Source organism: Sesamum indicum, unplaced genomic scaffold (genome assembly GCF_000512975.1).
Source record: "Sesamum indicum cultivar Zhongzhi No. 13 unplaced genomic scaffold, S_indicum_v1.0 scaffold00120, whole genome shotgun sequence".
Classification (NCBI taxonomy): Eukaryota; Viridiplantae; Streptophyta; class Magnoliopsida; order Lamiales; family Pedaliaceae; genus Sesamum; species Sesamum indicum.
The window spans coordinates 475,948-499,763 of record NW_011628049.1 but is presented as its reverse complement, the minus strand read 5'-3'; the positions used below and the strand labels follow the sequence as shown (position 1 = coordinate 499,763).

The following is a 23,816-nucleotide window of genomic DNA, read 5'->3' as shown; positions in this document are numbered from 1 at the left end:
ATATATAGGCTAGAGGGAAGGGGAAGGTGTTTTGGCGCCACTTTTCCCTCTATAATACAACCACCAACATCAAGATCAGTCTTTTTGGCTTTAGAAACAATCAGCTAACGGCACGTGACCATTCACTCGCTTGTGTTGTTAAAGAGTAATGGTGTGGGACCAAATGTGTCAAAAAATTAAGGATTTTAAGATCTAAATTATTTATCCCATAAAGCTCCAGACCAAAAATGAGAAAAGGTCTATCATGTGGGACCAAAAGTTGAATTAACCCTTATATATGAATACCAAATTTAATTAGAATATTATTTGATCCTCTGCGCTGTTAACTTGTGATTTTTTTTAACTTAATTATCATTAAAAATAATAATTTATAAAAATCACAAAAATGCATTAATGGACATTTTAAAGTAAAGTAAATAATATTTGATCATAGAGACATTGCACCACAACTATAAATTCTATAAAGTATTTTAAAATATATATACTAACTATAATCAATCAGGGTCTGTTGAAGAACAACAACAGAATTGCAGCAGCTGAGAAGCAGGCTTGAGCTTGCTCTGAAAATTGAGAAACGGACAAAGAAGAAGACAGTGTTATAGGGACTTTTGCTGAGTAGTCCAAAGTTGTATTTTCACTTATAGAGTCGCATATTTATAAGTTCGTTTTTATGTATATGTTGAAGGGTAGTTAATTAGTTGCGAAATTGTGGTTAGGTAGGTTAATTAGTTTTTCTTCTTCTTCTCTTTCAAGCGTCTTTTCTTAATGTATATATACAGCAAAGGCTGCATAACTCTTTGTAAATTTTTTTTTCTTCGCAAGAACACAATGGAAATCCAATCTTCCTTATGTGCACTTTTGATTCTCAACATGGCATCAGAGCAGCAGAAACCTTGATACTGCCACTTCCTCTTTTTTTTTTTTTCTTTTTTTTTCTCTCCTTTGATGAATATAAAAAAATCCCAAACCAGATACATTTTTTTCCCAGACATTGACAAAACAGCGCAACTATGGAACAAGCTTATACAGGCGATTACAAAATTCAGTCATTGCCTGAAAATTTAAGGATTCAAGGAAATGATCACCCTTGGATGAGCTTGGTAACAGTACCACTCACTACAAACAACTATTTTTCTTGGGTAAGATTAATCAAATTCGTCTAGGGGCTAAACAGAAATTAGGATTCATTGGTGGATCCTATGAAGAACCTTCAGATGACGTGAATGCAATAGAACCATGCCAAAAAAACGACTATATGGTGATGTCCTGGATTCTGAATTCCTTATCAAAGGACATAGTTGAGTCATTTCTCTATGCTGCTTCTGCCAGGGACCTGTGGCTCGAATTAGAATCAAGATTTGGGGAAAACAGTGGCCCCTTGTTGTACCAGATTCAGAGAGAAATAGCTTCAATCTCGCAAGAAAATATGTCCGTTGCAGTATACTTTACAAAGCTAAAGAGATTATGGGACGAGTTGACGAGCTTTAATCCTTTACCTTCGTGCAATTGTGGAGCGAGCAAGATGTCTGAGCGAATCGCATCAAACGAGTTGATGCAATTCATGATGGGACTAAGTGACATATATGATCATGTTAGGAATCAGGTGCTCTTGATGGATCCACTTCCCACCGTGGGGAAGGCATACTCCATGGTACAACGAGTGGAGAAGCAGAGGGAGATACATTCTGGCGTAACTGTCATTGACAAGGAGGGTGTTATGACAGTGCAAACTGGAGAGGCAAGAGAGGGATCTTTGACAGATGACCCCCCAAGAAAGGAAACTTTGTGGATAAAAGAATGCTGCATTGTGAGCATTGCAAGAAAACTGGACACACAAAGGACACATGCTTTGAAATTAATGGGTCCCCAGAATGGTATAAGCTTCTTATAAAGTAGAAAAGAAAGGGAAACAAACCACCAAATCCAAAAGCCTTAAATGTTAACTTGGGGACTGGAGACAACTGCCTACCAGAAACGTTGTCTGAGCTTCTGAGGACTGAGATAAAAAAGGCACTACAAAGACAAGATACAAACTAACACTGCTCCAATTTTGCAGATTCAGAGGAGTTTACAGGTATATATATAATATTATTAAATAGTATATATTATATATATAATATTATTATTATTTTATTTATTTGATTAAACTTTTCTCAAAATATCATTTACGTCCTTCCAAATTTTCTTAATTAATATAAATTATCCCAAAATATTATAACGAACTCCAATTTAATTCGTTCAAGTTTTATTATATTCCAATTATAGCCCATAATTTATATACTAATTAACTAAGTTTCATAAAAATTTACCAATTAATCCCCCAATTATATATTATAATTTTTGGGGCATCACACTAAATCCTTGATGCTCTAAGCAAATATGCCACAAAGGTTCTGGAGTAAGGCACTATTACCTGCCACCTACATAATAAATAGAATCCCAACACAAACTTTAATAAAAGACACCCTGTGAACTATTATACAAAAGGGCCCCTAATTACGATCATGAATTAATTCTTTTTAGTACTTTTCTTAAGTCATTTATGTATTAATTTTTTAATTAAATTGTATAGAAAATTAAAAAATAGAACATATTAATACAGTACTTTCTGTAATGTGAAAGTATATAAAAATTACTTTTATTTAACCAATATTATGGAGGTAAATTAACAAAAAATGCAATTAAGCGGCTGAAGCTAGAGGGATGTTGGGAATTAATCCCAGAAGTGATGCCAAAATAATCAAGTCCTAATCAAACTATTACAAAAAACTTAATGGATTACAAAAACCCTAAATACAGGCCAATATTCCAATAATAGAAATTACAAGAATATTATTAATTTACATAAACATTAACAGGAATAAACAGTAAATAGTATCAGAAAAAAAATAGGTCAGGGAGTTAGATGGGGGAAGCCCACAACCATTTAGGTCGGTAACCACAAACGGTTGTTATACCCAATTCAAAAGTCATAAAGGCTCCAACACACAAACCACCAAAGGCCACAAAGGCTTCAATCACCCACAAAATAGCCTCGATTACGAAGACCCGAAACCACAAAGGTTTTCACTTAAATATTCATGAAGAATACTGTTAGGAAGAAGGGGGAGAATATTTTTATTTTCTGTCAGATTGACTTTTAGAGTCATGGAGGAAGATGTATTTATAGTAAGACGTCATTAAAACCGATCAGTAATTGAGACGGTGGAAGAAGAAGACAAGGAGGAAAAAGAACAACATCGAGAATTTCAGAGAAGAAGAGAACAAGGAGGCGAAAAGAAAAGGGGGTTCGAATTTAGGGTTTCAACAGACTGGGAATAAAAGAGCCAAAGGAGCAGGTCAGGTAAATGGGTTGGACGGAGTGGGCTGAGTGGAGAGAGGGCCAAGGAAGGTTGGGCAGCCTTCCAAGAGTGTGTGGGCTTGGGCCTACCATTTTGATCCTAGGCCTAAATAATTTTCAATAAGGGATAAATATTATAGCCAATATTACATAAAATAACTAAATTTTAAAATCTACTATAATGAATTTTATTGAGATATAGTTTACATAACTATTAAACCACAAGATAAAAAATATAATTATTTGATACTGACAATTTATTCAATCCAAATGATTTCTAAAGTAATGAACCATTAGTATATTAATAAATTTCAAAACATGTAGAAATAAATAAATATCAATAAAAGAATAAAAAAAATTATATCGTAATATTTAATATTTCTAAAATAAAGTAAACACTATAAAATTGAGGACAAATATTGATAAGAATTAAAATTAAGGTTTTGAAAATAACTGTATAATATATAAGTAGTAGACTAAATTTCAATTGTATATTAATAAAAAAGTAATATGTTTTTTCTTTAGAGTAAATTTATAGAAAAATAAATTGAGCTTAACAAAAATAAATAATTATTAATAATAAAACTAATTATCAACAAATAAATGCACTACTTTTTAATTAAATTAAAATTGCATGCCTGTGAAAATTCAATTATTCGAAAGATCGCTCAACCCATCTTTATTATAAAATCTTTTTTAAGTTCTTTTAATCTTAACATTCAATTGACAAAATTATTTTTATAATTTTATAAGTATTTTACTTTTATCCTTCATATAATTGATATTTTCCCTCCAAAAAAAAAAAAAAGAAAATTATCTATTTATATGATTTTAAATTCTAATAGTTAACTAAATGACGACTTTTTCATACATTATTACAATATAAAGAGTTGATTATATAAGACTCTCTAACATCTTATAAGCTTTGGCCTCTTATTTATTCAAATACTTTAAAAGATTATTTTTAAAATAGAAATCAATATTTTTAAGCTTTTAAATAATTAGATTAAAATCATTTCACATGAATAATATTAAAATAAATACATCAAGATATGATAGTAAAATAAGAATATCATACACATATATAATATAATAAAATTTAAAACATAGCAAATTGCCAAAAAAAAAGAAAAGCAGCAAATGAAACATGATCAATTTTTATCAAACAGGAATTTCCTATAACAAATTAAAAAATAAGGGATTTTGACTAATTAATTTTATTTTAATATTAAATTTTCTTTATATATAATATTCTACTTTCACCCTAATTTATTCCAATACAAGGTCATCAAATATAATAATCCGTATATGCAATATGAAAAATTTCAATTTTAAGGATTAAATATTTTATTAATAGTATCAAGTAAGATGAGAAGTAAATTTACCAATAATAAACTAAATGATTTTAAAAAAAATTAGTATCAATTTTTTGAAAAATGTAATTGCAATACTAATGTTTCAATATAGAAATATAAATAAAATTATGAACTTAATATTTTTGTAACTAAAATATAATTTTTCAACAAAATAGCACTCACCTACAAAAGCAAAACTTGATTAATCTGAATACGAAACCTAAGGTTGAAATTCCAAAGTCCCATCTGATTTTAATATAAACGAAACTAGTTGTCCTGATGAAACGCGACAAATATTTAGTAGGAAATTTGGGAAAGATCAATCAACGGCGAACAACCCGAGAAATGAATTGAAGATCCCTTCCAGTTCCAGTTGCAGCGATGTATCTATGAATTGGGCAGGCCTTAGATTCAATTATGATGATAATTAAGTAATAGGTATGGTACAAAAGACTGTGTTGAAAGTAGACATATCATGCGAAAAATGCAAGAAGAAGATCCTCAAGGCCGTATCAGGAATCCCAGGTACGTATCTCATCATGTAAAATCATTTACAACTTTAGCTGTTTTGCTGAAAAATCTGCCCCTTTCCCTTTAATTTTGTATGATTTATTAATATGACTCTCTCCTGCACGTCTTAACCAACTTAATTAGGGGTGGATAAAGTAGAAATTGATGGGGCAAAGGGAACTCTGAGCGTGACGGGTGATGCTGATCCATATGAAATAATAGTGAAAACAAGGAAAGCTGGAAAATTTGGTCAAGTTGTGAGTATTGGGCCACCTCCTCCTCCCCCTCAAAAACAGGACGTCCAGGAGAAGAAAAAGCCTGAAGCAAAAAAACCCCAAGAAAAGAAAGACCAGGCACATGACACTCATACGCCTTTCACCGCCAACCCAATTTATGACAGAATTCCTGTTATTCCTATGACCCGCTGGGAAGAGCCAAACCCACACTGCTCCATCTTGTGATAGAAACGAATTTTCAGTTTTCAAATTAAAAATAGGCAGAGATGGCCATGCCACTAGCTAGTAGCTACCCATACATTCCAACTTGTGTTGATGCTAAATCTATATTCAAATAACAGATAAATTGGTTTCTATGTTTCCTGCTTCGAAAAAGAAACATTGTGTAACAAATTCAGTCTACATATGTATACTTGAGCTGCATAACTTCATCGCTTGCTTTCGGCATAAAAAAACTGATGTTAGAGTATAGCTTGAGTATCCTGATGAATGCGGTCATCACAACATGACAATGATTCATCGGTTTCTTTAGAAGATCAATGGCTGCAACTCCAGCATTATTCAACTAACTCATCATCACATGTATACCCAAGTTTAAGACTTGATGATCATGATCAGTTGAATCTAGAAAAGAGATCGATCCGCAATCCCCATGTTTGGAAAAGCACTGCTGCTGCAATTATCCGACCATACACAATTAGTACTTGAAATTGAAAATGCCGCTGGACAACTAATTAAATTCTCTTTGCTCAGACCTGCTGTCTGCAAATTCAGTTCATTACCTCAGCCAAATATTTTCATTTAGATCAAAAAATTCTTGATTTTGCATGCTGTAATTGATTGACTTATCTGTAAAATTTATCTTATCCCATGTCAGAAATTAGCCTTCTTCATCAGATCAACTTCTGTTGAGTTTGGACTTTGGAAGGATTACATTCATGATTCATGTAATGATCTAAACAGCCTGCATCAGAAGGTGGCCAGTGGCAAAAGTTAAAACTTCGACAGTTTGTGGCTGCTGGGATTCGAGCCCAGGTCTCCACGGCCACAACGTGGAATTCTTACCACTAAACTACAGCCACTTTGTTATCCAACTTGATTGGACCAACATTAAAAACAAGTTTGATACTTTTGTGTCTCTTGGCAACTCCACTCAAATAATATTAAAATCAATTTTCTTAATTTTGGATTGTTATTTAAAGAATATGTACTTAATAGGTTGAAAGGAAAACATTATGCAATTAATCTTTTTTTGTGTGTGTCTTTGGTCCTGTTCTTTTTTTTTTTTTTCTTTTTCTCTTTTCTTATGATAATATTCTCGCGTATTTTCCCTTTTTTTTCTTTGTCTTGCTTCCTTTTGAGATACAATGGCTGGGGTTAGCAAGATAAGGTGGCAAAGGAGCCAAAGATATACGGAGAGTCGGAGGTCCTGCATTTGTAGAATGGTGATCACCTAAGTATGAGTTTGGTGTATGTCCCGCTAGATGGGAATTACTATATTTCTTGGAGCAGGTCCGTGAGGCTGGCCCTAGGAACCAAATTGAAATTAAGCTTTATTGATGGAAGATGCCCAAAACCGGCTAACGGCACTGTAGAGCAGAGGGTGGATTATATGGTTCTTTCTTGGTTGTTGAATTTAATTTTTAAAGAGATTCATAGGTGATCCGGGTCGAAATCTACGCGACCTCCTTGGTTCGATCTCCCAAGCGGTTCGAGGTCGCTCCTCTCCCAGACTAGTGATTGGGCCCTGAGAAAAGAAGCAGATCGTTAGGCTTGCTGGGGTGGCCCCCAGCTAAGGCCCTCCGATGCTGAAGTCAGTGTTTGGTTGAGGTCGAAATATGGGGTCGCTATAAGAAAAGAGCGAGCCGAAGGTGAAATGTGGTCAAGACGACGTACCTTTAATACACTGACTGGGAGGTATATATAGAGAGCCAGGGGGTCTACCGACCCGCTACGCGCGTGCCACGTGTTCTAGGTCGTCGGGTCGGGTCGCGACCCGACCCGGTAAAAGTGGCGCGGGTCATACTGGCAAACTTGCGATTTTGGGCCCCATCAAGGGCAAAGTTGTCTTTTTACGAGAAGATAGGGTTTTACCCCCATCAATAGGTTTTCGTCTACACGACATCAGTTAGAGATTTGTGGACAAAATTGGAAGCAAGATTTGAAGTGAGTAATGGCCCTCTCTTACCAAATTGACAGAGAAATCAATTCTATGACACAAGGGGACCAATCAATAACTGCATATTTTACTAAATTCAAGAAATTATGGGATGAACTTGCCTGTCTCGTACTCCTTGAAGAAATATTTTACTAACTGGCGCCGTCTGTGGGAAATATTTACCTCGACACTGAGTATGCAAACCAGGTCTCGAGCTTTGGCGGAACAAGACTCGCCTCGTGAACAGTCACCACCCCAGGAGGTAACCCCCCTGACTCATGAGCAAGTACCCTTCAATGGGGAGATTCCTCCTGAACATCGACATATCTTTCTCCCCTTTTGATTTCTCCAAAAATATTGTACTTTGAATTTTGAGTAATGGAGTTAGTTTTCTTGTCGTAATCCCAACAAACAAAACAAACTTAGACATAGAGATCCTTGAAGTTTCACGAGGACCCTAGAGACAAAACTCATCATTGTCATATAGACAAAAGTCGTTATTATCCCGGGACCCCCTAAATAGAACTTTCATTGAGATCCTCGTCAATAATGTCGCCCCGAAAACTTTACATCCCTCTGAAGTTGGTGAAAGACCGACTCCGGGACATGAAGTATCCTTTGAGGCAACGTCCCTTTATCGAACTGTTGAGACAAGGTCCCCTCTTAAAAATATTGGAATCGGAAAATTTTGCCCCCCCCCCCCTTCCGAAGTTGGTAAAAGCCTAACTATGGGGCTCCATCACCAGAGGTAAGAATTGTTTACGGGGAATCTCATCTCTTGAAGATGACGTCGAATTTCTCAAAATGAATGAAAGAATTCGGCGCGAAAAATGAATAAATTCTGATTAACCTCTACTAATAGAGAATGAGAGCAAATATTATTAAAAATTATTTGATGGTGTAGTGGTAGGAGTTTCCATTTACCATTCTTTTGACCTGGGTTCAAAACCCAGGGGATGCAAAAATAAGCACCTCCTCAAAAAACACTTGAAGACTCAAGCTGAATTAACTTGAGCCTGAGTGCGCGCCCGAGTAAACTCCCCTGGTGCACCAGCTCGAGCCCGCGAGCGCCCCCCAGCACCAGTCCGAGGCAGCCCCAGCTGCAGCAGCTCGAGGCTGGTGAGTGCGGCACAGCACCAGCCCGAGGCAATGCCTCGGGCTGGCGAGTGCGGCACCAGCACCAACTGCCAGCACAGCTCGAGGGCCTCGAGCTGGCGAGTGCACCTCCTAGTGCACCAGCTCGAGGTGCGTGGGGCGTTCCTCTGGTGTTCCAGCTCGAGCTGATTGGTGCACCAACTGCAGCAGCGTGCGCTTAGCACCAGCTGCCAGCATGGCTCGAGGCATTGCCTCGGGCTGGCTCGTGCGCTCCTCTGGTGCACCAGCTCGCGCTTGCGCTCCCCCAACGCACCGCCTGGTGCACCCCGCGACCGAGGGGCACCCCCAGCTCGAGTTGGGCACCAGACACTGTTGGCCAAGCGTATTCATACATCCCCAATGAATTGATAATAATAAACAACTACCCACCCATCCACTCTCATGTGTTAACTCGATTTAGAAAAGTGTTTACTTTCGGACAAAATATTACACTGGGTGGGCATATTCCATCAGAGAGTGGGGGGCTGTATGATGTGCATTAATAAAAAATATTAATTTGTAAGGATAAATGAGTAATTTGATATGTATGGGCACACCTTAAACATATATACCTCACCACATCATATAATTTCCAACACCCCTATAAATACCAAAATACTAATTTTTTAATCTAAGTCACTATTCATTGACAAGACATCCACTCTTGAAAATTACACATTTTGCGGCAATTGCATTTCACCTGGTGCGCAATTGTGCCGAGGTAAAATTCTCGATTTTATCCTTTAGCAAAAAAATCTCGACCACATCAAATGGTTTTTTTCTCATTTCAAATTATTTCTTTGCATGGTATCAGAGTCATCAATTGATGGTCTGTAATCCTGCATTCCCTTTCTACAACAAACAAGAACTGAAAGCTGAAAATGCAGAACAACATGGCGCAAGACTCAGAAATCTTGAAATTCAACAATTAGACGATCCAGGTATGAGTCTGGTTTCAATTCCTTTGAATGGCTCTAATTTCTTGACATGGAGTAGATGTGTCAAGATATCTTTAGGAGCAAAAATGAAGCTTCCCTTCATCAATGGAAAAATCAAAAAACCTGAAGAAAAAGTGACAAGATATATGAACAGTGGGTAAGAGCATATTACATGGTCACTTCTTGGATATTAAACTCGAATTTTAAAGAAATAGTTGAAAGCTTCCTATATACAACTACGGCTAGAGAATTGTGGGCTGAATTGGAAAAAAGATTTGGACAAGGTAATGATCCAATGATTTATCAGTTGAAAAGAGAAATATCATCTATTGTCGAAGGGACAATGTCAGTTTGCCTATTTTTCAAAGGTCAAAAGGTTGTGGGATGAACTCAGCTGTCTTAGTCCCCTGCCACAATGTAGCTGTGGAGCTTCTAAGGCCATGGTAGCTCTTATTGCCGAGAATCATTTGATGCAGGTTTTAATGGGATTGAGTGATTCGTTTGATAGCATCAGAAGTCAAATACTCATGCTTTAACCTATGCCCTCAGTCAGTAAAGCATACTCTAAGGTCCTAAGAATAGAAAAACAAAGAGAGGTGGATCTAGGACCTTCAAATCCAACACAAAATATGGCTATGCAAGTGAAGGGGCCAAATTTTAAAAGGTTTGGAAATGCGGGAACATTTCAAAGGAGAAAAACAGCAGTTGAGAGGAAAGCACAAGTTTGTGATCACTGTGGAAAAAATGGACACACCAAAGAGGTGTGTTTTGAGATTCATGGATACCTTGAGTGGTACAATCGCCCAGGTTACCGATGGCGCACCCTTGGGTGGCCGCGGTGGCGACAAGACTCTCCTCGTCGCCCAATTTTATTTTTTTATTTTTTAAAATTAAAAATATATTTAAGAAAAAGAAAATTTAAATTTAAATTTAAATTTAATATACTAATAATTTAAATTTAAATTATATATAGTAAATAATTCATTAAGATAAATTTAAATTAATTATTAATTTAATATTTTTATATATTATTTTTTGTATTGTGATTCTAATTTAATTTTTTACTTAAATTATAAATTTATAAAAATTATAATTTTTTTGTATTTTAATATTTAAAATAAAATTATTTACTTTTTAGGAGGGATAAAAATGTAAAAAGAATCAATTAAAAATAAAGTTAAAATAAGTATATTTGATTATGGTAATTTTAAATTCAATATAGGAGTATTTTTCTCAATTTATAGCAAAAATATGTCAAAATTCGCAAAAAAATCATACTCACTCACACCACTTGTGAGTCCATTCACCTTCAGTTAACTTCCAACGGTAGGGGGATTTTGTGCAAGGTTTTAGAAAAGAGGGGGTTGCCTATTTCTAAAATATTGGGGAGTTTTCAACTGATTTTTGAAAACATAGGAGGGTAATATACAATTTGACCAATGATATAGTGACAAAATAAAATTGGTGTCACTTAATATATAATTTTAGTGATAACTTTAATATTTATCACTTGATAATTTGTCGTTAATATCATATTTTCTTGTAGTGTGACACAAGAAAAATGACCTTCTAGTAGTCATTTCCCATATTTTCTGATGAGTGTTGAGTAAAACAAAAATAATTTTTATACACCAAAATATGTAAAAATAGTGAGTAGGATCGAATCTACATGGATTAGTTTTAAATCAACTTACTGATGAAAAAGGGAGGTTTGTTAAAACTAAATTTAGAAAATAAAATTGAAAACAGGAATAATATGATAAAAGACTTTTCAGTTAAAGACTAGATCGTGCTTGATTCCACTATTAATCATTGATGCAACGATAACAATCATCACAATAAATTAATAAATTAGTTATAATTATTAATATTACCTAAAGATCTCACATTTCCTTACATTTTCGTTGGTCAAGATTCATGCATCCCTTGACTAACCCTCTAATCAGTAAAGAACTTGGAAATATCCTTAAAATTTAAATACCAACAACATTAAGAATTAGAATGACCCAATTCTAAATCAATAAATCCGATCCTATGATGATTCAATTAAGTTAGTATGCATTCTCCACGACTATTAAAATATAATGAAGTATGCAGTATTGTCACTAGTTAAAAGTCACTATAGTCCACATGTGAACTAGCTTTTCTCCAAAAACTCCGTCCGCTCCTCCACATTTATTACTTTGTATGCAGTATTAAACATAGGCACGTCTAACAACATCTATAAATTTGTGATATTTTTCTTTTCTCCAACATTTGTCTTCCATTTTCACCCTTTTAGTTCAAGTTCTCCATTTAACATCTCATCAAATCCTTTCAAACTAAAAGCATAAAAATGTCACATATTTAGAAGTTTTTAATACTAAAACGAACACATTATTCCAATGATTATGTGTCAAATTAGGCAATTATCATTCCCCATGAATGACTAACTACTTAAAGAATACAATTGTTTGGAGTGAAGGAATATACTTAAGTATTAATGTCTTTCCACTAAATTAATAAATAGTAAGGTGAGTGCAACAACCCAACTAAAGAAAATAAAATAATTTTTTTCTTTTGATAGCTCAAATTGACATCCCCATAATACGTATTATTTCTTTAAGTCCGTTGCTCTATGAATTCGGAGTGATATTAATGGCCCTATACTAGTACCTTGAGTTTTGATGGATGTTCTACAAACAACTCAATATCCTTTATAGAAGATGGTCCACCTTCACACTCATGTAGATAGCTTCATTAAGCACATATCATTCTTTATAATTTTTACATTCTCAACTTGTGCCACACTATCGTCGTTATTCATTTTCATATATATACTAGCTACCATCATACGATGTTCTAACAAGCATTTCATCATGACAGTTAAACTTAATCGAGATTTTCTCCATGTAGTATGATTGACATAAGAAAAATACAATTTTAGTTTTAAAAATTTTAACACCAATAATATATCAGCTCACTTAGATCTTTCATGTCAAATTGTGAAGACAAAAATCTCTTGGTTTCATCAACTATTTCTAAGATAGGTAAAAAAATTAGCTAGTCATCAACACACTGACATAAAACCACACAATCTAACGCAAACAAACACAAGTATCTAATGCACTTACACTGTATTCATTAGTTAATAGAGTAAATTTTCCATATTATTGTTTGGAAGCCTACTTAAGACCATAGATAGATTTTCTAAATTTGCATACTTGATTAGGAACTACAAACCCTTTAAGTTGTTCTATATATATTTCTTCTTCTAAATCACTATTTTAAAATATAATTCTTACATCTATTTGATGAATTACTAGCCCATACATAGCTTAAAGTGCAACTAAGGTTCCAATAATTGCAATTTTTATCACAAAAAATATATATATTAAAGTAGTCTATACATTTATTTTGCGTATACCCTACAACTACTAAATTATCCATGAATTTTTCTATAAACTAATGTAGTCTAATTTTCGCTTTTTGAACCCATTTGGATTTAATTGGCTTATTCGCTATTGAATAAATCAATAAAATTTAAAGTATATTTTATCTTAATGGAAACTATTTCAATTTTAATAAGTAATTTTCACAAGCTAGAGTCTATAGACATTTGAAATCAGTTTGAATAATAAGAAGTTTAATGTTATGAGATCTAAGCTATTTGCAGGCCGATTATGTAGTTAATCTTTACGGTTTGAGCTGATGTTAAGCGACCACCACTGCGAATTCTGGTTGAAATTTAATTAGTCTAAACATGCATTTGCCAAGTTGCCAACAAAAATGACACCTACAACTTGTTTTATGGCAATACATACAAAAGTCCACATACCTACTTCAAAGTATATTAACTAGCTTTTAATTGGTCACTGAGTAGTTAGTTCCAAATTTTGTTATTATATTACACCCCTCGAAACGAAAAAAAATCTAAATTCTGGCAGTATTCCAATAGATATACAAGAAAAAAAGTAAAAAAGAAAGAGCCGCCCCGGAAAAGCCAGCCTGCATCTCATATCTTTCCACGTGGATCATGCTGTAATTCATCCCGTCTCAGAACCTTCCATTCCAACTTTCAAAGTTAAACTCCTCACGTCAACAACTCCATTACATTTACATACATACATACATTTCATCAAATTAAGCAACCTCCAAAACTCGAATCTTTCGTCAAACCCTATCACTAAAACAGAAAACATTGTATATCCAATCAATACTAACATTAACGATAAAAGGAAAAACGAGTTCTCTACATTTCTTACATTCTACTTGAACAAATTAAAATATGTGAATGAATTCAGTTGAGGAGAGAACACACATACATATTAGCTGTCTGTGTTTGTGGGTTTTGGAGAAAGCCCCCCGACCCCCATCTACATCAACATCTACATCTACTACCACCTCAATTATATCCCTTCTTTTGTCCCTTTTTCATATAATTTGTTTTTAAATCTACTACTTTTTGATATCATTATCCACCTTCTTCATGTTACTTTGGTTGCCAAGAATTAGAAGAGAGAGTAATCTCAGATGATGATGTTAATGATGATGAGCTGTTGATCATTTTTATTACTCTAATAATATCTGCAAAGGCAGCGATGAAATTGTGACGCTTTGGCTTTACTTCTCAGCAGAAACGTTGGCTTTTCAGGGATGATAAAGGTGGAAGATTGAGAGGAAAGGAAAGTTCAAATTCCAAGATTATTCTGTCCCAGCCGAGAAGGTTGAATCACCGAGATGTAAGCTCCCCACTTTAGTTTTCTTTCTCTCTCTCTCTCTCTCTCTCTCTTTCTTTCTGTTTTTCCCTTTCATTCAAATTCACAGAAATATATATGTATATATATATGTTTATATTATGATTGAGTGTCTTTTATGCAAGCAATTCCCCAATCATTTATTTAAAGTATCGTTCATGGAAAATTACAGTGATATGGCGACTCCTGTGGAGCCTCCAAATGGATTTAGGCCTATAGGAAAGCATTACTATACAATGTGGCATACATTGTTTGAAATAGACACCAAATATATGCCGATCAAGCCGATAGGCAGAGGAGCGTACGGGGTGGTCTGTTCGTCCATCAATAGGGACACAAATGAAAGAGTTGCCATCAAGAAGATCAATAATGTGTTTGGAAACCGGATTGATGCTCTGAGGACTCTAAGAGAACTCATGTTGTTGCGTTGCATAAAGCACGAAAATGTGATTGCTCTTAAGGATGTTATGATGCCGACTAATTGGAGGGGTTTTAAAGATGTTTATATGGTCTACGAGTTGATGGATACCGATCTTCATCAGATTATTAAGTCCTCACAGCCTCTGTCAAATGACCACTGTAAATACTTTATTTTCCAGGTATTAGTTCTTATCTTAGCTTTCGGAGGCATATCGACATTGATTTATATACTTATTAATGTCTAATGTTAGGAAGTCTCTCAATTGTAATTCATTGCAACACAAATAATGAGAAGAAAACTAGTTATTTAGTCAATATATGGTCCTCTTTTCTACTGGAATACAAGAATGAAAAATAGCGGTGCCCAACGTCAAAAACTCTCATGCTTCCACAATCGACTTGATTCCATACGAAGGTTAGGTGATCAAGTGATCATTCTTAAATTTAACAACTATGATCGTATTTTTTATATTCTTTCTGGAACATTAAACTGCTTATTAAAAAATATTCTTTCTGGAACATTAAACTGCTTATACTGAAACAATCTGCAAGAAAATGATTAGACGAAAGATTGAATCTATTAACTGTTTCAAGAAATGCTATTTAAAGTTGTGTATTCAAACAGCTATTTTACTTATCTAAACTCAAGAAAACGTCAGAGTCAGCAACATCTACTTTAGAACTCTCTTCTGCTCTTAATTAAATAGATTCAAGAACCCCTGCTATATAATTGTTGGTCTTTCTGGGTGGTTCCATTATGCAGCTTCTCAGGGGATTGAAATATCTACATTCTGCAAACATTCTTCACCGGGACTTGAAGCCCGGAAATCTCCTCGTCAACGCTAATTGTCAGCTGAAGATTTGTGATTTCGGGCTGGCACGAACCAGCAGAGACAACGGACAGTTCATGACTGAATATGTAGTCACGAGATGGTATCGTGCACCGGAGCTGCTTCTTTCCTGCGACAATTATGGAACCTCCATTGATATCTGGGCTGTAGGATGCATCTTAGCAGAAATTCTCGGCCGTAAACCAATCTTTCCAGGAACTGATTGCCTCAGTCAACTCAAGCTTATTATCAGTGTCCTTGGTAGCCAACCTGAAGCAGAGCTCAGGTTTATAGATAATGCAAAAGCCAAAAGGTTCATCTTGTCACTTGGCCGTTCCAGAGGAGCTCATTTTTCTTCCTTGTATCCGCACGCAGACCCTCTGGCGATAGATTTGTTGGATCGGATGCTTGTATTTGACCCATCCAAAAGAATCAGTGTTACAGAGGCTCTCTGTCACCCCTATATCTCAAGTTTGTATGATCCGAGTAGCAATCCTCCAGCTCCGTACCGTATCAATGTGGATATAGATGAGAATATGGGAGAACCAGTTATTAGGGAGATGATGTTGAGGGAGATCCTCTATTACCATCCTGAAGCTGCTTATGCTTACAACAATCTGATATATTGATGTTCAGTCCACAGAATTCCTAATATATTTCTTCACGAAAATAGTTAAAGATGGAGGATATGATAAGGAACAGAATCATATCCAATGAGCTGAGCACAAAAATGTTATCTATTTCAGGTTTTTGTGAAGTAGAGATGCAAACACGCATGAGAACTTTGATGGTCATTGAGTATTATTGGCGTATTGCAATGAGACGGAGCTTCTTCATGACATGTGACATATTTGTGTATTCATCAACTATATTTCCTATCGTATTTTCTAATTATGGCTATGTATATTTCGTTTTGATGAAATGTGCGGCTAGAATTAACACCACATTATGCCAACATGCGAGAGCTTGAAGCCAAATTTTGATGGAAGAAATCTAGGATTAACATGTTAGCAACAATGACATGGACGACATAGTATATATGATGCTTCATGGAAATTTAAGTATGCCTAGAACACAAAATTTTGGTGTGGCTTTCTCTAGTTTCCATCCTGAACAAAGCAAGCTATTTCATCCATTGAGCACAAAAAGTGTTTCGTAAAATTAGTTCAGAATTGTCTAACAATAGATCCAAGAAAGAGAAAGCTCTTTCAACCAGTAGTAGTGAAAGATATATTGTCAGAAAATTGCTTGGAGAGGAGGGATTGGAATAGATACAATTTGATGGAAATGAAGCGAGGGCCATCTTGAAGAAATTGGGTTTTGACAAACCACAACACATGGAAAACAAAACATGGAGTTTCCCACTAGAGGTTGTGGATGATAACACAGAGAAGAAATAAACCTTAAAACTTAGGCAAGATGAGAAGTTTGAGCCCTTTGGATTCCATGAAGATTGGGCAGACAAGGTTGTTTCTGACAGAGTCTTTGATGGAAATGAAGAGATTGGGTTTTACGTTCATCCTAAAACTGGAGAAATTCACTTTTTTGTGCTGAATGCTGATGAGTAATATTCATTAGAATGTGATAGACTATAGCTATATTGGTCGACCCACCATTCATTGTTCAATTTCTAATTTTCCACTGGAAATATTGTCACTAATTCACATTTATCTATCTGCTGCTGGAGAGGGCTTCCAGTGAAGTTTATTCCCGGGACAAAGAAACTCATCATCAAGATGAGAAAAGAGAGATAATTATATAGTCTGCATGATTGATGCGGGACAAAGAAACTCATCATCAAGATGAGAAAAGAGAGATAATTATATAGTCTGCATGATTGATGCTGCTGACATAAGTAACACTTTATTTCCTGTAGGGAGAGTGTTCTGTGTGTATATATTCCACTTTCAATACGGCCTAAAGCCCCTTCTCTCCATTTATTTTTTTTATTGGCTTTTGCTCTATATCTTCTCTTTTCTTCGTCTTTGTAATCCTCAAAGTTGTCGTACCCAAACTCATCGGCTCCTCTCTTCTTGATTCTTCTTTTCTGTCTCAACCTGGTTGTGTAAATCCCTCAAATATTTTGATGTGGAAGCATTTGTTAGACAATCACAAGACTCATGTCGCCGGTACTCAGTGAAATCCTGCTTTCTGGATTTACTGTAAACTCATCTCTCCATCGTCGTTCCCACCTTGTTCAGTCCTTCTCTGTTGTCTTCCTCTACTGGTTCTATGTTTTCTCATGAACACATCACTAAGTTACTTGCAAATCTCTTATAGTCTTTCGGTCTAGAGGGTGTACTAATTAAAATCTTTAATTTTCTTGAAAACAAGACATTCTTGTGGGCAGCTTATACTTAATTTTTTTTTATCATATACATATAACATGGCTTCTCCAACCAGTGCAACTTCTTCAGGGTCTATCTCCATCTCCCTTCAAAACTCGGGTTCCGAGGAAAACCGGCAGCATGTAACGGATGAGAGGAAACGAAAACGAATCGTTTCCAACCGGGAATCAGCACGAAGATCCCGAATGAGGAAGCAGAAGCACTTGGATGATCTGAATGCTCAGGTGAATCAACTCAGGGCTGAAAATAATCACATTCTCTCAAACATCAATCTTGTCACTCAGCTTTGTTTGAATATTGAGTGTGAGAACTCAGTTCTCAGGGCTCAGATGTCCGAATTGAATCACAGGGTTCAGGCACTTAATGACATTATTAAGTACATCGACTCAAACAGAATTACTGCTGCAGGTCCCGAGATGGAGGATTATTATGATGAAGATGGGATGATGATGATGATGATGATGATGAATGGGGGAGACTTCTTGAAACCTTGGAGTTTAAACCATGTTAATGAACCAGTTATGGCTAATTTGCCTGATGTCCTCATGTACTGATCAGCAAGCTAAGCATTCCATGGATAGCCAAGTTTCATATGGGTGCATTATGAAACTATTTGTGGACAAATCAAATCATGATATATGAATTAATACATGATTTGATGAATGAATAGTGATTACCAAACATGAGACAATGGCCAAATGATGTAATAAATGATATATAAATAAAAGGATGCATGGGTTTGATGAATTTATAATGTGTGTGCGGATGTGTTCATTAATATTTTGCAAGTACTCCAATAGGGTTGGGTTCCTTAGTTGATACATTTGTTAGAAGTGGGTAGTACTGTACTATATATAATATCTGGATGATTGGGGTGTGGGGGTAGGGGTTGGGTGCTTAAATTGTAATAATTAAACTAATTGGGTGGGTAGGAATGGGTTTTGGACGTGGTCAAGAAATATGATTTGGAATGGTGACGTCAAGATTTTGAATTATTGGAAATATTATATTTAGAATTACACTACTAAACCTACAAACAGCTCAGTACGTACCGCTCCACCTTCAAATTATTGAGTGTATAGTGGACTTCTTTTATAAATATATTTATATAATATATATGTACATGCATGCATGTTGTATTATTGTACTCATCAAATTATCTTTTCAGGATATCCGAAATTAAAAGTTTTCCTTTTGTTCCAGAAAATTAATGAGTAAGTCAAGAATTAATTAGGCACAAGTAACTTTTTCTGCTTAAAGAAGAACAGCTTCTGATAAAAACGAAAGTGCGTGCTTGCGTACCACATTGGACCCAATATTGGAGGCATGTTGGATGTTTACCTCCACACTCCATAATCCACCCAACCCAAATACGGAGCTCCAACTCCAAGGCTTATTCGACTCACATCCTCACTTACCTAATTAGCCTATTACATCTATTTTGTAATTTTAATAACCAGATTTTTTGGGTTAATTTTTTAAAAATTATTAAAAAGATTATACATATATAATTTATATAAATATTATAAGAAAAATATATCGAGTCGCGGACGATTTTAAAAAAAATATTAATTTAGATCTTTTTATTCTGGAAAGCTATTAAAATTAAAGGATGAATAAGTGAGAGAGAACTTTTTTCGGTTAAGGTCAGGTTCATGCTTCATTCGTAGGTTGATCATAGATGCAAATATAACATTTGTTCAAACAAATAAATCAGTTATAGTCATTGGTACGACCTAACGACCTTATCTTTCCTTATCTTTTCGTCAGCCAAGGTACGACCATTGGTTAAATCCCTAATCAATGGACAATCCTAGGAACGTCGACAAGATTTAATTCATTAACAACATTAAGTATTAGAAAGACCTGATTCTAATTAACAAATTCCTACGAGGATAATTCGTTTAAATTTGATAATGCATTTCCCATAACATAACTAACTACTTTGACATAATTAATCATTCTACGTTGCTACTGAGTATGGAACTAAACAAATAATTACACGGATTGGTAGAGTTCAATTAGCTAAGCAAACCTTCTTGACAATGAACAATTGACCATATTATCATAAATCAAATGTTTGTAATAAGGGCACAAAGAACAACATCAATACTTATTTAACAAGCATAGAAAGTACGAATTAGATCTCACATTAATTTAGGAATCAAGCATCACCTTAACCCTAACCAGAAAATGATGAAATTAGCCGGACATGTTAATGGAAGAACACACTAGGAAGTGGAATTCCATTAACTCTAGGCAATGAATTAAAACTAAAGAGAGAATATGAAAATAAAGTTGTCAATAGAATTCAATATATATATTCACAAATTGAGAGACCCCCTCTATTTATAATAAAAGCATTCTACGAATCTAGACATAAGGGGGGTTAAGTACATAATCAGTTCTTAAAAAGTCAACAAATCATCCCATTACATCAGTCAAATATTAAAGGGATCATTTCCAAAATCCGCAGCAAATAATTCTTTTTTCTCTTATAAAAATTTGCATCTTTCCTTTTCTTCTTTAATGTTGACTGGTACACTGAGTGTGGGCACATTTAGTCAGCTCTACGAAACTGTCTAAAACATTTTCTTCCCTTTTTGGTGCTTTCAATTTTTATTTTTAACTTGATTTTGTCATCTTTATCCATATCAAACCTTTTTAGCTGAATATACAATAAAATTTACATGATTAGAAATATTTTAGCTAAAAAAGAAAGGTAAAATCATAACAAATTGTGCAGTTATCATTTTATATGCACTCAATTTTACATCTCTTACTTTTTTTATGGAAAAAGTGGTGGATTAGCCCAATTGTGTAAAAGCCCAGATAGGATAAATGCACCATGGTTATCAAGTAAAGTAAATATTGATTTCAATGGTTGATTTGTAAATCTTTTTGTGGGGTGCATTTTGCATTGTAAGATAATTTGTGTATGGAATACCGTTTTAAGTTATTGACTGTAGATTTTGGACATGTCACTGATTTTCTCTGCAATCATAAGCGATATATATATATATATATTCAGATCATTTGTCTCCAACGGGCTACTTGCATTTGGGAATTAGAGCATGAGTAAGATTCAGTAATGTTGTTGTTCTCATCGTAAAATTTCTGGTGTGTTAGCATTTGACAAATGGGTCTTCGTGTGTATTGTGCTCAGGAAAGATAATTAAAATGGAGTATTACTCCAGATGACAGAAGGCAGAAATTGAGAGGGCGAGTGTTTTTTGATGTTTCAGATATTGAAGATTTGTGTGTGGTTATTCAGATAAAGTACATGGGTGGATATATCAAAAAGTGGTCTGCTCACCCTTTGATCAATTAACAAATTGATTCGTTTTCTTCTTCTACCTGATAATAATTAATTATGGTAGGTGTATGTTCTTCTGTAGGTGTATGTTCTTCAAAAAGAGAGAGAAAAGGGAAAAGCAAAACAATCGTCATCTTTTATTCCATTCTGCTGAGTCGGGGACACGTGTCGCTCCATTAGGCCCAACGTGGCATGTGGGTTGATTTTCATGCAACACTTGTACCTCTCTATCATTTTCAGGTTACTAGGGGGAGCTTCATCATTCATCATTCATGCCTCTGCCTCATGCTCTTCTTCTATATAAAGCAGAACCATATTCAACACTCACATCCTCTCAATTATTGCTTCAATCTCACCTGCATCTCTCATCTCTCATCTCATCACTCTTGACAGCCCAACACAAGAATAAAGCAAGATGGCTCAATACGGGAGGCACACCGACGAGTATGGCAACCCCATCCGTCAAACCGATGAGTATGGAAACCCCATTCACCGCACTGGAGCTGGAGGAGGTACTCTCGGGGACTATGGTCCCATTACTGGAGCTGATCACACCCCCACCGCCACCGCCGGCCCTTATGCTAATCAGTATGCAGCCACCGGGGCTTACGCAACTGATCCGCATGGACCCACCGGGGCTTATGGAACTGATCCCTATGGAGCCACCGGCACCACCGGAGCTTATGGAACTGATTCCTATGGAGCCACCGGCACCACCGGAGCTTATGGAACTGATCCATATCGAGCCCCGGGCACCACCGGAGCTTATGGAACCCACTGTGGTAGTGGTGGCGGGATTGCTGCTGGAACTACTGACGTTGGTCTTGGTGGCGTTCACCGCCGCCGCTCTGGCAGCTCAAGCAGTTCGGTATGTAATTGAAATCCTACTGTTTCTAATTCCTTTTTTCTTTTTCTTTTCCCCTCTATAGATAAAATACTCTCCATATGCATATATCTAATGTCTGATAATAATAATGATATTGGTGAATTGTCCATGGACTGGGGGGAACTTCATCGGCAGTCGTCTTCGGAGGACGACGGGCTTGGTGGAAGGAGAAAGAAGGGGCTGAAGGAGAAGATAAAGGAGAAGCTACCTGGGGGGCATTCCACCGGGGGCGGCGGTTATGGTCATGAATACGGCGGAGCGGAGCGTCCACACCATGAAAAGAAGGGAATGATGGAGAAAATCAAGGAGAAGCTGCCGGGCCACCAGCATAAGTGATATTTTGCGCCGGGCCGGACTTATGTCATGGATATATGCTATATTGTACGTGAGCAATAATGCTAAGGTTTTTTTTTGTTTTTCTTCTTTTGAAGTTAATGATGCTCAGTTTATGTTGTTTTTATGATGTCTGTAAGTTGTGAGAAAGAGTTTGTAACACGGGTGTGCCGCTACTAATTAATACGTACCACTCAGCTATAATATTTATGCCACACTTTTCGGGCGTTTGTTCCTCCAAGTCATAGAGGTCAGTGGTCGTACTAAATTAATCTTAATTCAAGTGTGTAATACATCAATCAACTCCACATTCCATTCAACCAAATCAGGATGTCATGAAAATTGAAATAAATGCAACATCAAATAAATAGTTAATGAGTATTTAATATTTGTATGGGTGAGAAAATAAGAAAATCTCACTGGCGGTTACTTTTATTATTTATGTATAATATTTGTAATAATTAATTTTTAAATTTATTATTAATTATTATTTAATTAATTATAAGAAATAATAATAAAAAAAATATAAAAGAAAATTAAGGTTGTTAATAGTAACCCGACTTGGAATCGTGGATGTTATTTATGATTTCTTATGAAAAATAAAAAATGCAGGTCGTGGATGTTATTTATGACCTCATATGAAAAATAAAAAATACAATTTTAACTCTCGGTCACTATCTGCAACTTCATTGAAAAAGTAAAAAAATAAAATAAAAATTGTTCTTAGTTTCCTTCCAGTAATTAGTTTGTTAATTTCTTTTTAATCTATTTATATTAATATAAAAATAAAAAATGTAACGTGGACTAATTATATATATATAAAGAGAAATATGTACAAGGGGCAAAAGTTTTTCTAATGGCATGTGCTTAATAAAGTATTCTTTCTCTTGATAATATGTAGGGGTGTGATGCATCAATACCTTTGGACAGCAGTGGCAGCATTATCAGTGAAAAGAGATCAAATCCCAACAGGAACTCAGCTCGGGGATTTATTGTGATTGATGAGATCAAATCTGCACTGGAGAAAGAGTGCCCTCAAACAGTTTCTTGTGCTGATATAATGGCTCTTGCTGCTAGGGATTCCACCATTCTCGTGAGTGAAAAACATGTTATATTTCAGTTCAAGAAATGAGAAGAATTGTTTGGCAGAGCCCAAGTATTTAAGGTAGCTAATCATGGCTTTTTTCTATTTTTGTTTTGTGTGCAGGCTGGAGGGCCTAGCTGGGTGGTCCCATTAGGAAGAAGGGATTCCAAAAGTGCTAGTTTGAGTGGATCA

General features: G+C 35.4%; 5 protein-coding genes, 1 non-coding gene and 1 pseudogene across 6 annotated transcripts; 6 read left to right on the top strand and 1 right to left on the bottom strand.

Moving 5' to 3' along the window:
- Positions 1-1,255: 1,255 nt before the first annotated feature.
- LOC105179077 lies at positions 1,256-1,891 on the top strand. Its single transcript, XM_011102672.1, has one exon. It carries the CDS (start codon positions 1,256-1,258, stop codon positions 1,889-1,891), a length of 636 nt encoding a protein of 211 aa, XP_011100974.1.
- A 3,074-nt stretch (positions 1,892-4,965) lies between these two features.
- LOC105179062 (heavy metal-associated isoprenylated plant protein 43-like) lies at positions 4,966-5,801 on the top strand. The gene is made up of 2 exons (XM_011102657.2): positions 4,966-5,220; positions 5,350-5,801. Exons 1-2 carry the CDS (start codon positions 5,136-5,138, stop codon positions 5,664-5,666), a joined length of 402 nt encoding a protein of 133 aa, XP_011100959.1. The 5' UTR covers positions 4,966-5,135; the 3' UTR covers positions 5,667-5,801.
- A 650-nt stretch (positions 5,802-6,451) lies between these two features.
- On the bottom strand, positions 6,452-6,523 carry TRNAH-GUG. The gene has a single exon. It is a non-coding gene; the product is annotated as a tRNA-His (tRNA).
- Positions 6,524-13,800: 7,277 nt separating this feature from the next.
- Positions 13,801-16,505, top strand: LOC105179061 (mitogen-activated protein kinase 7). The gene is made up of 3 exons (XM_011102656.2): positions 13,801-14,392; positions 14,580-15,006; positions 15,591-16,505. The coding sequence occupies exons 2-3, from the start codon at positions 14,584-14,586 to the stop codon at positions 16,284-16,286; spliced, it is 1,119 nt and encodes a 372-aa protein (XP_011100958.1). The 5' UTR covers positions 13,801-14,392; positions 14,580-14,583; the 3' UTR covers positions 16,287-16,505.
- A 205-nt stretch (positions 16,506-16,710) lies between these two features.
- On the top strand, positions 16,711-18,792 carry LOC105179076 (bZIP transcription factor 11-like). Its single transcript, XM_020691225.1, has one exon. It carries the CDS (start codon positions 18,044-18,046, stop codon positions 18,557-18,559), a length of 516 nt encoding a protein of 171 aa, XP_020546884.1. The 5' UTR covers positions 16,711-18,043; the 3' UTR covers positions 18,560-18,792.
- A 2,847-nt stretch (positions 18,793-21,639) lies between these two features.
- On the top strand, positions 21,640-22,768 carry LOC105179059 (dehydrin DHN1-like). The gene is made up of 2 exons (XM_011102654.2): positions 21,640-22,189; positions 22,343-22,768. Exons 1-2 carry the CDS (start codon positions 21,737-21,739, stop codon positions 22,541-22,543), a joined length of 654 nt encoding a protein of 217 aa, XP_011100956.1. The 5' UTR covers positions 21,640-21,736; the 3' UTR covers positions 22,544-22,768.
- LOC110011291 overlaps positions 22,566-23,816 on the top strand; it is a 2,157-nt pseudogene continuing 906 nt past the window's right edge.